This window comes from Orcinus orca, chromosome 13, assembly GCF_937001465.1.
Source record: "Orcinus orca chromosome 13, mOrcOrc1.1, whole genome shotgun sequence".
NCBI classification, from domain to species: domain Eukaryota; kingdom Metazoa; phylum Chordata; class Mammalia; order Artiodactyla; family Delphinidae; genus Orcinus; species Orcinus orca.
The window spans coordinates 28,373,001-28,388,573 of record NC_064571.1 but is presented as its reverse complement, the minus strand read 5'-3'; the positions used below and the strand labels follow the sequence as shown (position 1 = coordinate 28,388,573).

General features: G+C 40.7%; 1 protein-coding gene across 1 annotated transcript in view; it reads right to left on the bottom strand.

Annotated features, from left to right (window-relative positions):
- LOC125960867 (uncharacterized) overlaps window positions 1–15,435 on the bottom strand; it is a 148,223-nt gene extending 132,788 nt beyond the window's left edge. The window contains exons 1-3 of the mRNA XM_049696185.1: window positions 15,354–15,435; window positions 14,912–15,226; window positions 8,234–8,324 (exon numbers count right to left, since the gene is read on the bottom strand). Coding sequence (XP_049552142.1) covers window positions 8,234–8,324; window positions 14,912–15,226; window positions 15,354–15,435 — 488 coding nt within the window. The remainder of the gene's footprint in view (window positions 1–8,233; window positions 8,325–14,911; window positions 15,227–15,353) is intronic.
- Between the last annotated feature and the right edge of the window lie 138 nt (window positions 15,436–15,573).

The window sequence follows — 15,573 nt, the reverse complement described above, 5'->3', positions numbered from 1 at the left end:
TGGTCCCTAAATGGATTTCATTTCAAAGACGTGCATATTGCAAATACATGTACCATAACACTTCTCTGTCCACTTCTAGAATTTTCTAAAGCCTGACAGAACATCTGCAGAGAGAGGATGTCATTCCAAGATAATCGACTGCAAGTTACTAAATTAAGATAAAAATGTCCTTAACCTTGAACAGTTTTTAAAGAGATTTTAGAAGAAAGGAGCCCTCCAGGGGGTTGTATAACTATATAATTGTACCCTTTCTAAAAGGCTATTTACAGATACATAATGTTTCACCTCCATTCTTTAAAGTAAAATATAGAATAAAAAAAAATAGTTTGGGGATATTTGTTTGGGACAGCAGGCACTGCTAAGCAGTACCACTCTCTCCTTATTCCTTACTATCAGAGCCCTGGTTTAGGAGACCCCATTATCCTTAAGGCTAAGGTGGCCAGTTTAAAATCCGAGCTGATGAGATCTAAGTGCAAGTCTGTTGACCATCTGTGGTAAAATATTTGCTCTCTGAGTTAGACACTGCCTTTTTTTTCTTACCTAATTTCTTTTTTTTTTCCTTTTCTTTCTTCCTGCCCAAATTGTTGGAACACTATTGGAGATTCTGGGGTCACTTTGAAGCTATGTGGACATGCTAGAGATGTGGAAGCTGGAACAGCGAAGCAACCCAGTCCCCTGGTGATGCCCTTCAGCAGCTGGACTAACGCTAGAGGGTCTATCTCCAAACTTCCTGCTACCCGTGGAAAGTAAGGTAAATCACTCATTCACTTTCTGTTACCTACTAACTGATCCAGAACTCTCACCTCAGGGTTCTAGAACCCTTCTCAGTATCCCATAGTCATACTCATGTTCCGGACTCCTGATCATCAGACTTGCTTATAGCAGATGCATGGGGAGGGCGGGCTCTTCTGGAAGCCCTCATACTTCCTCCCCTACCCCCACCACACACAAATAATGATCTTTATGTCCACTCATCCTTCTATCTACACTCAGAGGCCAGGACCCCCAGGAAGGCTTCACTGACAACCCTTTACTCCTCTCTACATGCAGAAAGGGTAGAGGTGTGGGCTCTGGAATCAGACTTCCTAGACTTGAATTCTTAATCTGTTACTTACCAGTTTAGGACGTGGGCAAAGTAGTTACCTTCTCTGGACACCCCTGTAAAAGAGGAACACTAAGTAGCACCTATGTACCTTACTGAAAGGATTCAATGAGCACATGCAGGTAAAGTTCTTATAATTTTTTCTTGGGTCAATCAATTCTAGCTGCTATTGTTACCTTTGACTAATTTAGGGCAGAGTCCCTTTGCCCTCCTTTGGTTCTCTGGGCCCGTCTCATTCACAACACACACAACCGCATACTGCAGAGTTTTGAAAGGTGGTTCTCAAAATGTGGTCCCTGGGCCAGCAATATCAGCCACACCTGGGAACTGGTTAGAACTCTGGCACTGGAGCCCAGCAATCTGTGTTTTAACAATATTCTCAGGCAAATCTGATGCACACTAAAGGTTGACGACAACTGAGAACATCTGTCTCAGACTCTCCTGGAGGCATTCACCAAAAAAGAGTTACAGGACCTTACACCTGACCAGCTGGAGAAGGGCTCTAGTAATTGCCCTGGTTATCATGCTTGTCATGATTTTTCATGTTTTATGTCTCAAAACATAAATGTTTGAGAATCACTGCCATTTTGAATGTGTGTTTCACTTGTCTGTTTTTCCAGTGGACTCTACTTCCTTGCAAGGAAGGTTTGTGAAGATTTGTTGCTGTTGTTTGCATTATTCGTTTTATTATGCTAATTCTAGAATCTCTGGTGCATAGTGCAATCTCAGGCAGGAAGTAGTGGCTCATTAAAACAGGTATCCCAAAAGTCTTAGTAGAACTTCAAGATTAATTCCTTCAGGAAGAGGTAAAATTGTCATTAGATGCAGATGATATGATACTATATATAGAAAACCCTAAAGACTCTACATGAAAACTACTACAACTGATAAACGAATTCAGCAAGGTAGCAGAATACAAGATTAACCTACAGAAATTGGTTGCATTTCTTTATACCAACAATGAAATATCGGAAAGGGAATGTAAAAAAACAATGCCTTTTAAAATCACAACCCCAAAAATAAAATACTTAGGAATAAACCTCACCAAGAAGGCAAAAGACTTATACGCTGAGAACTGTAAGACATTAATAAAGGAAAGTGAAGATGATTCAAAGAAATGGAAAGACATCACATGTTCTTGGGTTGGAGGAATTAATACCATTAAAATGCTCATACTACCCAAAGCAATCTACAGATTTAATGCGATCCCTATCAAATTATCCATGACATTTTTCACGCAATTAGAACAAATAATCCTAAAATTCATACAGAACCATAAAAGACCCAGAATTGCCAAAGCAATCCTGAAGAAAAAGCACAACGTTGGCATAGCCACCCCAGACTCAGCCAGTACTCCAAAGTCACAGTAATCAAAACAGCATGGTATTGGCACAAAAACAGACATATGGATCAATGGAACAGAATACAGAGCCCAGAAATAAACCCACACACCTCAGTTAATCTTTGACAATTAATCTTTGACAAAGGAGGCAAGAATATATAATGGGAAAGAGACAGGCTCTTCCTCAAGTGGTGTTGGTAAAGTTGGACAGCCTTATATAAACCAGTGAAGTTAGAACACATCCTTTCACCATACACGAAAATAAACTCATAATGTCTTAAAGACTTAAACATAAGACATGACACCATAAAACTTCTAGAAGAGAACACAGGCAAAATATTCTCTGACATAAATCATACCAATGTTTTCTTAGGTCAGTCTCCCAAGACAATAGAAATAAAAATGAAAATAAACAAAGGGGACCGAATCAAACTTACGAGCTTTTGCACAGCAAAGGAAACCATAAACAAAATGAAAAGACAACCTACAGAATGGGAGAAAATATTTGCAAATGATGCGACCAGCAAGGGCTTAATTTCCAAAATATACAAACAGCTCATACAACTCGATGACAATAAAAGCAAACAACCCAATCAAAAAAAGAGGCAGAAGACTTAAAGAGACATTTCTCCAAAGAAGAAATACAGATGGCCAATAGGCACATGAAAAGATGCTCAACGCTGCCAATTATTAAAGAAATGCAAATCAAAACTACCATGAGGTACCACCTCACACCAGTCAGAATGGCCATCATTAAAAAGTCTACAAATAACATATGCTGGAGAGGGTGTGGAGAAAAGGGAACCCTCCTACAACACTGTTGGTGGGAATGTAAGTTGGTGCAGCCACTGTGGAAAACAGTGTGGAGGTTCCTCAGAAAACTAAAAATAGACCTACCATATGATCCAGCAATCCCACTCCTGGGCGTATATCCAGACCAAACTATAATTCAAAAAGACACATTCACCCTGATCTTCACAGCAGCAATATTCACAATAGCCAAGACATAGAAACAACCTAAATGTCCATCAACAGATGAATGGATAAAGACGATGTGGTACATATATACAATGAAATACTACTCAGCCATAAAAAAAAGAATGAAATAATGCCATTTGCAGCAGCAACATGGATGCAACTAGAGATTATCATACTAAGCAAAGTAAGTCAGAAAGAGAAAGACAAATACCATGATACCACTTATATGTGGAATCTAAAATATGACACAAATGAACCTATCTATGAAACAGAAACAGAATCAGAGACACAGAGAATAGACTGGTGGCTGCCAAGGGGGAAGCAGGTGGGAGAGGGATGAACTGGGAGTTTGGGATTAGCAGATGCAAACTGGTATATATAGATTGGCTAAACAACAAGGTCCTACTATATAGCACAGGGAACTATATTCAATATCCTGTGATAAACCATAATGGAAAAGAATATGAAAAACAATGTATATACATATGTAGAACAGAGTCACTTTGCTGTACAGCAGTAATTAACACAACGCTGTAGACCAAGTATACTTCAATAAAAAATAAGTTAATTAAATTTTTTAAAAGAGTAATTCCTTCAGAAGAACAAGTACTACACATTCACAAAAAAAGCACCCTTTGAAAGTTTAAATTTTTGAATTTCTTTGCCACTTCCTTAGTTTTGATCATCTTGGACAATATATTTTTAATATTGACTTTTAAAAAGAATTGTGTTTCAGTGTTTGCTATCCTTAGAGAGACAGAAACAGATAAGTACAACTAAATACTTATTTTTCAAAAGTCTCAAAAGTATAAGGGAAATGAAAGTAATTATACCTTCAAATGATTTTGGGGTATGTTTCTAATTTCATACTTCTGATGCGATTAAAGATTAAAACTGTATTAAGACATTTGAGACATGCCGCATTGGTATTAAATGAATTTAATTTTGTGTAAAGTGGTAGAAATATTTTCTTCAGCAAACATACCTGTAGATATAAAATCACAACCATAAATCTACAAAAAAGCAAGCTACTGAATGAAATCTGATTGGTTATTTCCCTGCAGTATGGATCTGCTAATAATTTAATTTACTACTTGCTACCAGAAGCCAAAATTTAAATATACATATATATATATGTGTGTGTGTGTATATATATCTCTTCAATTTTAAATCATTCATATATATGAGTATACATACACATATATAACAATTGTTCATTCATATATATATATATATAAACAATTTAAATTAAAGAAAGTACATCTGGTGGCCTATTTTTTCCCCCCGATTTCTAAAGAATACCATATTCTATTCTAGGCAGTGGAATGTCAATCCACCTTAAGGGTTGTTCAATGAGCATATCTGAGAAACCACTGGTTTAGCCAATGATGTACTTATTGAGGGAGGCCCTAGTGCCACTGTCGAGAGCTTATCCACAGGAGAGACAAGAAGGTACTTGGTTGGTTTGTGAAAAGGAGTAGTGAGGAACGGGCAGGTAGCTGCAGGCTGATGACACGTGATGTCCATATATATGTAGAACCAACACACCCATAATTGCACCCGTTTTCCATACCCAAATCCAAAGCCTTTATATCATTAATCCCAGGCAAATTGGTAAGATTCATGTGTGTTACTATCTCACGGCTTCAAGATGCCTATACACTCATATGAGTATGTCTTAGTTTTATCAGTGGAGGACAAACCAGGCTTCTATCACCAAGCTCCATTCCATAACAGGCAAACCAGTCCAAGACTTCTCTGAGTGCTGCAGGAGAGTCTATGGAAGGGGCGCTCACTCCACTGTGATGCCTAAAATGCCTTTGCACAGAGCAAACATTCAATACATGCTGAGTGAATGAATGAGTGAACTGGTGTCATAAAACAGGCTTATTTCAGGGAAATTCCATTCAACAGGCTGGCATTCCTTCCTACCCATCTTAACTGTTAAGCTTGCCATCAGACAAAAATTTAATTATAAAACGTTAGAGCTGAGGAAATTTTAGAAACTATCTACTCTCCCGAGGTATACAACTTTAATTTAGTGGTAAAAATCACTAGGAGTGACTTAGGAGTCTATCGGACCTGAGTCCAAATTCCACATCTACCATATTTTCGTGAGCAAATAACTACTTCTGAGGCTCTGTTCCATGTATGCATTATGGGATATCATAATAATACATACATTAATTGTATGACTATCAGGGGATGAAATGACACAATCCATTTGCCATGGTCGGCTAAGTAATTTGCACCAAGTAAGCACTCAAGACATTAGTCAATATTAATAGCGGAGAGATGAAAACAAACCTCTGGGACTGATGCCTACCCTAGTGGCCCCAGTGGTCATAATGACTTTCTTCCATTCAGCCTGCTCTCTTCTCACTACGACTAAGGAAGAGAAGATGAACAAATTAGGAATAACAATTTGAAAATGGTTTTATACTCCCTGAATGAATGGAATTATAATAAAATGATTCATGAGTTCTGCAGAAATATGATGAGACTTTAGATCTTTATGTTAGTTCTCTACAAAACCAATTTATGGCCTTAAGATGTACCTTCCCACCCAGCCCCAACCTTACCAGGATCAAATATCATTGTAAATGGAAAAGTCAGCAACACATAATCAACAAGCTAAGTTACAAGCCGGTGAAGTCTCGGAGGTTTGATAGAGAAAATTCAGATTTATCGTTATATGTAAAAATAAGACGATATGAAGAACTCTATCTAAAAAATATTACCTGGAGATCTATAATCTCTACAACAGTGCTATAAAAAGTAAAGAGCTAGAAATCTATTTAGATGGTTTTCCTTATAAGAAAGCACTTTCTGTATAACTTTTAATGTACTATTGATGAGAACAATTCAACAAAATTCAAATAAATATCTGCAGATGTCCTACAAGAAGAAAAGAACAGAGTTAGATGTGACAGGGGATAACTGGACTTCAGGATGAGTAAGACCCTATACTTGACCTCAATAAATTAACATGAAATACAGTGGATGAGTCACGTACAGAATGTCAGAATTCTAAAAGGCCAAGCTAAGTACCAAAAGGAACATGTGCGGACTCTTAAGAAGGAAATAAAATATTGGTTAGTTGATTACGAAAAGGCAGAAGGGAGTAGGTTCCCTTTGGCTGCTCTTTGAAGAGATCACTTCCTTTTCCCCCTAGTCCTGAGGCTAGGGTGGCATGGGCAATAGAGGAATGTGGGGACTGAGAATCATTTCTACTCTCACCAGAGTGGCTGGAAGCAGATTTTCTTACCAGGATGTAGTAGTATGCTAATATTTAAGGGTTCTTGAGGTCAGAGAGAAGGGTTTGAATACTCCGGCTCCATCTCTTGCTGTGGGTCAAGTTTCTTACCTTTCCAGCACCTCGGCGACTTTATCTGAAAATTGGGGATGATGATAATGTCTCCCACCTGAGTGTGAGAACTATATGCTATAGTGCATACGCAGGGCTAAACTTGGTGCCTGGCAAACAGAAAGTGCTCAGTACGGCAGGCGAGTGTAGTGACAATAAAGGCAAAGATGACGGGGGTAGTGCCGGTGTTGCTTCTGCCCCCAGAACAGGCTCTGACTGGGAGAGAGTTAAAGCACCTTTGGGTTCATGGGGGTTTATATATAAGCAACGGTTGATCAGTGTGAGCTCGTTGTCCAAATGATTATGTGCAATCTAAGAAAAAAATGGGCCTCGGATCTGCTCAGCTACTTAATAATATTAGCAGCGGTAGTAGTCAAAGAAGCTAAATTTTATTAAGTGTTTATATGCCAAACAACGTGCTGAACGTTTTAAAAGGATTTACTCACTTATTACAACGAGGCTATACGCCAGGTCCTGATAATGTTATTCGTCTCTTTCAGATGTTGACTGAGCCTCAGACGGGTTACAAAAGCACCTAAGATCCCGTTGTCAGTACATGACGGAAATGAGTTCAAATCCAGCCTGTCTGACTTGCTCTGAATCACTAAGGTATGAAATTAAGCATGTTGCCCTTTGCCTGATTCTCCTTCTGAGGCCTGAATATTTCACTTAGCTCTCTGAGTGCAGAAGAGAGAAAATTCTCTCTCCTTGACCCAACTTGGCATCAATATCCAACTCCCCTTCTCAAAATGGGTTGCTTCAACGAGCAGCAATGAATGCCGGGTCGTGGACCAGTCACCTTGATGACTAAGAGTCAGACACTAGGGAAAGAAAATGCTCTGTGACAAACCTACCCTTGTACAGAAACAAGACAGAAATGGGGGGACAGGGCAGAAGATAATGGAATAAGGCATAGGAAAAATAGCACCTGGCATCGTGATAGTAATAATAATAATAGTAGTAGTAGTAGTAATAGTGATAATAATAGACTTTACTATGCTCTAGGCATTGTATTAAGTGCTTGGTGTAAGTGACTTCATTTTAACATTGAAAACAAGTCTATGGGGATGAAATATTATTAACATCATTTTATAGGCAGGAGTATTGAGGTTCAGGTAATCAGGTAAATTGCCCAAGCTCATATGGTTAGCAAGTGGAAAGCAGAGATTTGAACCAGCACCTACACTCCTAACCATTACGCTATAACCATTATGCTGAAGACATAAGAATTCCAATGGTCTTTCCCCATAACCCACTCCTGCACTCCAGACTTAAATAGTCCAAGATCAAGAGAGAGCAAGCTTGGAGTTGCCACTCTTCAGTGAGTGTCAATCATTTCAAAACAGTGTATTTGCTAACAAGATGCAGTTCCTGTGATAATCCTCTCAACCAGGTATCAAGAAACAGGAAGCAAAGATTCAAGTAACAGTATGTTCCTACTTACGAGGAAGGTGGGACAGCATAGTTGACACTGGGCTTAACTGTTCTGGAAAACGTGGTCCCAGTAGGCATACACGCTGGTACATTTTCCCCACCTACCAAATACAAAAGAAGTATTTCATTTCCATGTTGCTCTTCAAAGTTCCACCTCATTCGGGCCTGTCATTCATCCTCTGGCCTCTTCCTGTCTCCATTTCTGTACAGAAAGGTGCTGAGTCTCTGCTCTCGGATACGAAAAGGGTGTGTTGGGAGAGGCAGCCATGGTACCTCCATGTCTTTTTTTTTTTTCATCTTAATTCTATTATGCCAACTCCACTGAACTTAATTAGAGTGAATACAGAATTACACAATTACCCTCTGTTCTATTCTCCAGATGTTATATTTTGATAAAATTTACGACATGCTGCTCTCCCCTTGAACACCAGATGAACACTAGAAATGGATGTGTGTTGACATAAAATCTGTTATAATTACAATTAAAGTATAGCTTACATAATGATAGTGTTAACATAAAATTATAGATGTGTACAGACAACGTGGTCATGCATTTTTTAGTATAAGTACATGCTTAGACCAATATCTGTTAGCGGAATGAAGATGGAAGAGAATTTTGGTTAAGCCACAAAGGCTGTTTAAGGACGTGCAGAGAGCTAAGGGGAACTCAAAGACCAGTAAGATAATATTTCCCCTGCCATGTTTTCGATTGCAAAGTGAAGGGAAGATGTGAAAGCAAGTACCCCTATGGAAATTACAAGACAAGTGCATTTTTTTCCTTGAATACCTGGGCAAATGCTTAAATTCTAATGTATATCAGAGATGCAAATTTTCAACTGAGTTTGATAAATCATAAAACAATAATTATACATATATGTATATAAAACTGCATGGAACTAGACAGTTCAGAATTACTTCTAATTAAAGAGGTACCCTATGACAACTAACTTAAACCTTACAAAATATGGTTCCAAGTACCCTATCAGAGTGAAAAGTAGGAGACTGAAAGGTTTATTGTAAATGTTTGTAGTCATGGTGTCTTAACTAAAACTACTGTGTCACAAATACTATTAAAATAATTGTGACATTTTCTTCACTTTTACTGCAAACAACAAAACAAACTATAGGTATTTTTTCATTTCAGGTAATTATTTTAGCTAACAGTTATTAAATGTTTTGAGAAGACAGAGTGCTAATTGCATTACTTCATTTTATCTTTAAAATAGCGCTTCCATATAATTGTTCTTAATATCTCCATTGTATTAAAGTGTATCTCTAGTTTAGACCTTTCTTCAGAACTGCAGACTTGTGTATCCAACTGTGTACTCAGCATCTCTACTTGGACGTCACGAAAACGTCTCAAATCTTATACCTCCAAAACTGGTCTTTAATCCCCCAAACATGCTCTACCCCAAACTTTTTCAGTAACCACACCTTTCCAGTTCCCCAGGCCCTAAATCTTAGGTGACAGTAACCACACCTTTCCAGTTCCCCAGGCCCTAAATCTCGAATTCACCCTTGACCCCCTCTTCCTTTCCATTCTTGCATTCAATCTACCACGAAATGCTGTCACAACCTTCCCAATGTGCCACTTCTGAGAATTACCAGCCGCTAGCAGCCTGGTGCAGGCCACCAACATAGACCTCGAGGATCCTGTAGTCGCCTCCCGAGATTCTCCCTGACTCCACTCTCTCCCCACATCCTCAAGGCCACAGATAGAGTTATGCTTTTCAAACAAGAGACAGTTCATGCCACACCTCGGCTAAAATCCCGCCCCTGGCTGCCTACATTTAGAGTAAAAGACACAATGCATGTGATGGCCTCCCAGGACTTACCCAATCCATCCCATCACATATCCGACCTCCAGCCGTCCTGCTGTCTCTTCCTCCCCACTGACTAAGTCAGCCAGGGTGGCCTCCTTGATATTCCTCCAAGCTGCCCGGCATATTTCTGCCTTAGAGTTTTGGGACTGGTTATTCTTGCTCCCAGGGAGTGGTCTCCCCATCATACATTCTGACAACTCCCTCACTTCAAGTCTTTGCTCAAATGTCAACTTATAAAATCCACCCTGACTACCCTATTTAAAATCAGAACCTACCTGTACACTCCTCCAGCACTCCCAACCCAAGCCTCTTCAGTGAGCTTCACATCCTTTTCCTTATCCCGTGGCGCCCATCAACTTGTGACAAGCATAGAATTTATTTATAACATCCGTTTCCACACGAGAGTGTAAGGAGGGAGAAAGCATGCAAGAAGGAGCACGCAGGCAAAGGCTCTTGTCTAATTTATTCAGTGATACGTCCAAGCATAGAGAACAGGAAGATCCTTGATAAATAGTCCTGAAAAAGATACAGATGAGGAAACTAGTAGTAAAGCTCAGAAAGTTTAAGTAACTTCCTCAAGGTTCTAGAGCTAGAAGAGGGTCACAGTAGAATTCACACTTGGGGATGTCTAACTTCAAATCTCTTAGCCTCTCTGCTATCTTTTTTTTCTTCTTTGCGGTACGCGGGCCTCTCACTGTTGCAGCCTCTCCCGTCGCGGAGCACAGGCTCCGGACGCGCAGGCTCAGCAGCCATGGCTCACAGACCCAGCCGCTCCGCAGCATGTGGGATCTTCCCGGATCGGGTCACGAACTCTCAACAACTGCGCCACCAGGGAAGCCCCTCTCTGCTATCTTAAGTCCATGCAATTCAGGATTTGTTTTAATCAGTGCCATGGAAATTCTCACTCCACTGAACAGGATCACTAACGTGTTCTCTGTCTAGATTTATATATATATTTTCCATTTAAACAAAGGAAACAGAAGAGGGGAATTCATCATGGGTTACTGCGGTAGTTTTACAGCAATTTTAGCAATAATGACATTTAAGTAATAGTGATATTTAATGATAGCATAATAATAATAAAATAATAGCTCTTAAACGTATCGAAGACGAATCGCATGCTAAACTCGGTGCTAAAATATTTCCATGTATATTTTGTGCAAAATCCTTATGAATATTCTATCAGATGAGCTTTATGTGTAACTCCACCAGGCATACTTCTCTTATTCCGCTTTCAAAGATAAGGAAATTGATGAGAAGTGTGGTAACCGTTTGATCAAGATGAGACTGGTAATAAGTTGTGAGTATGAATTTAAATTCAGGTCTAACTCCAGAATTTGATTCTCAATCCATACATGAAAATTCTGATAATTCCTTTGATAAGGGTATGGTCTATGTTCTCTCCTGGAAAACATCCCCCATTATGTCTGCCTGTGCTCATACCTTCAGAACACAGTCAAGTTTGAAACATGATAAAAATGTTTAAATAGTGTGCTTTAATAAATGGAAATATCTTCATCTAAACAATAACACAAAAAGGCAGGCTGAGCCCTTTGAAGTGGCTTCGTTGCTATCTTCCATCCAGAACAAGAGAAGGAATCAACAGCTGCAGAGTAAAGAAAGCATGAAACCCAGAGATGGAGGATTCTGTAAATGACCAATTACAAGACTATTCAGCCACACTTTCATAGCAAGAGGCAAAATATTCCATTAAACTGAAAATTCTTCTACCCCTCACTCCAAGGCCCACACAAACATTAATGTTGCATTTATTAGGATGTACTTCCTGAGCTCTATCAACTTGACTTTCAGCAACTGTATTAATACAGTCCTTTCGCTTTGCACATGTATCTGAATGATGGATTCCATGACTGGAGTTTTGTAGAAAGAGTGGAGTGAATGAAGTAAAGTTTGGGACGAGCCATCATAATCCATAATGATGGGCACTGAATCAGGACAAGAAGAAACCTCTCTTCTCATTTATTTGAATGAAGATTCTACTATATGTTTATTGCCTCTGTACAGGGCCATCTGTTGAATAGTGGAAAACAAGCATCTTTCATTTGGAGGTAGGATTTGTGTGCTCAAGTTTCTATGGGCCTGCAGAATTAATCTTGTTTTAGAAATGAAATAAAATGTAATTTCTTACTGTAAGTAGATGTGGTTAAGCAACTGGCAACTTTGATGTCTTTAAATCACTGCAGTTTCAGGGCAGGCAAATCTATGATTATTTCAAGCACTTCTTTATTGGTGCAACAATTGAGCAGTGTACATAGTGGTCAACAACCTGGGCATTGTCAGACGACTCTAAGTTTGAATCTAGACTTTGCCACTCACCAGCTATGTGACTTTCAGCTATGAGAAGCACTTTCTTCAGCTTTACAGTGTGGATTATTACATGCCCTTTGCAGAACTACTGTAAGAACTAAATGTATATGGGCACAGGGGCTCACAGTAAGGGCTCAAATTAGTACTGTGGTCACTACTAGTAGTATTGAAAAGAAATTAGAACTTCTATTCTCATAAAGTGGGATATGTGTCCCTTTATCATTGTAATTTCATACCATTTTACTTTTGACCTTATAATTTAATAGCTTGAGCCAAGAAACATTTAGCAGTAAATATAATTGAAAGAAGATTACCTGTCAAACGTGAGATACTGTAGCATCAAGTGTGCTGGCACAATACTCTTCTCCGATAATTAACCTGTAAAAATATGTTATTGTCTTCTTTTTAATTAAGCACATTGAACATACATATTTACTGTGCCAATTGGCGAAAGGTCCATTAATTAATCAGTCTAAGTATATGTTGCATAAACGTCTTCTAAACATAATCGTATATGTATTTTATTTGTTGGGAAAATGTGTTTTGAGATTGTTCTTTTCTGCCTATTTAAAGTAAAAGAGGGTGAGAAGTAGAGTTAGGCTTAATGTACTTTGCACTCCATTATGCCATGAAAATGCTTCTGTGCCCTGGAGACAACAACAAAAGATTTGCTTTAATGACAAGAATCAAGTATGTTCTAAAGCTTCCAGGTAGGAGGCGTATAGGTTGCAGTTTATATCAGAAGTCTTTGCTCTCTCTCTCAACTGCGTCTAGATGGGAAAGATGTGGTCACAAATGCTTCAAGGTGATATAGTAAATGTTGGAAAAGAGGGGGGTAGGAGGCAGAGTTTTGAATATCTCAAACCTGAGCTAGAAGGATTTTATTTAAAGAAAATAGCGGATATTATTTTTCACTTAAGGAATGCCACTCAGCAAACCTGACATTAATGTAGGAAATTAGCTCTTTTAGCTATGATGCTTTCAAATGCACATGGCTGAAAACAAATTCAAAATAGTCAAAGGAAATTTAAAAACAAACCAAACAAAAACAACCACCTCAACAAACAAGTACTAGAAATTCAGGGATGCAGCCATATTCAGATACAGTTGGATCTGGAAGTTCCAGAGTATCAGCAGGGTTCCAGCTCTCTCTCCATCGCTCAGCCCTGCTTACCTCTGCAAGACTTTATTTTACAGAAAGTCTCTTCTTGTGCTGGATGGTAACTGGGAGTCCCAGAGTCGGATCTCCCCAGCTTAGAAATTCCAGAGAGAAAAGACAATTCTTCCATTTTTCTCTGAGAGAAAAGTCCTGGGGAGGAGTCTGATAGACTTAGCCGAGGTCAGATGCCTACCCATGAGCCAATCACCTGCTTTACTGGAGTTCAGTCCCTGGGCGACTCATCCCCGGGGCCCGTGAGGAGGCAGGATGGCATTATCTGGCAGTTCTCCAAGAAAAGCCTGCTGTTTTTGTAAGATGAAAGGGGAGAGGACATGGATAATGAAACCTGTATCTGCTTCTGTAAAATCCACAGAATCTTACTCCCTGCCCTGTGTCGATGACCATGCAGTAAGCTGACCCAGGAGGTCATTTTTCCCACAACAGTCTTCATATATATGACTAAGGAACACACTGGTAAAAGAATATGGGAGAAAGTCTGAGTATGACAAGTCAGCTAGACAGATATTAACTAAAAAACCTGTGTGAAAATATCCTTAAAAAGTTGCCCCCAACTCACTCGAAGTCCAAAGTTGGAGCTGGAAATACAATGTCATGGAGTTTGGACAAGAACAGGTTTTCTCCAAGCTGAACTATGACACAGAGATTAGAGACTTCTAGAAACTATACTTTTTCAAAGAAAAAACATCACATGAGAAAAATGAGGCCTAGAAAACTTACATGACTTAAGGTAACATAGCTAATTAATGGCAGGACTGAGACTAGAGTATACTTTGTGTAACTGGCTATGGTCTTTTTTGTTTGTTTTTGTTATCACTTCAAAACGAGACAAACTTAAAGAAAGGAAACACAACCAAGGCTCAGTGGTTGGAAAAGAGATGGATGTGAACGCCCACTTGTTTCTTACGTATAAAGTTACCCCTCGCAGTGTTTTGGAGGAGAAAACGCTGGCTCTTCCCAACGTTGGTTACATACACAAAGATTCCAAAGACAAGACAAGTGCTTTGCAAACAAAGTAACTAGAACCAGCTCAGGCTTCCCCGCGCCGGGTCCTACGTCCCACGGTCAGAACCACCAACTGTATCCCCCCGGGGAACAAAGTGATTCAGAAAAGCTAGCGTCTTCAGAGAAGGGAGAAAACTTAGCCGGGAAGAGAGTCAGGAGGAAACTTGCTCAGCTTCTTGCTGGGGTCTGAAACGATCCCAACAGAGTCCTTAAACCCCTCAGGTTTCCCCAATCAAGCACCCTCGCCTTCAACCTGGGCCACCCCAGAGCTGACTATCAGAGGAAAGAAGTCTGCGGACGCACGGAGAGCTGACCACCCCACGAGAAGGACCTACGCGCGGCCGCGCCCACTCACCCGCCGCTCCCCGGGAGACTGGAGACCAGCCCGGGGTCCAAGTCCTGGGCGTGGCAGACTCGTCCCTCTCCGGGCCCAGCTCCAGCTCATCTCGGCGCGGTCCGCCTGGGCGCCGCCATCTTGACCAGGAAGGGGGCCTCGCGCCGGAGGCCCCTGAGCGGGCGCCCTGAGCGGAGCCGGAGCGCCGGGGAGCCCCAGGTCGGCGCCCTACGTCCGCCGCGCGCTCGCACCCCGTCCACGAGCGACGAGAGTCCCGCACGCAGCGCCCTACCCAGGCTTCCGCGGAACCGACGCCCCGCGCAGCCCGCACCACGGCTCAGGCAGCGCCGAGGGCGGCCCGGGCGGAAGAGCGGGCGCGGGGCACGCGCTCGGTAACCTGGCAACGCGGAGCAACCCGGCGTCTCCGGCGAACCCCAGCCCTCCACCACGGGGAAGCACGGACCCCAGCACCCGCCGCCCAGCCCGCGCCGCCCCTCGGTCGTTCCGCCCGCCGCTGCCCGCTGGCTATGGTCTTTTAAATCCATGATACAGCGTCTATATGTAACAAATCTGTTAAACCCTAAATGTTTATGATATTCAAGTAATCCATTATCTGAATTATTCTTGAAGATAAAACATCCAAAGACTTCTTAATTGTATGGGTATACATACATAAAATACAC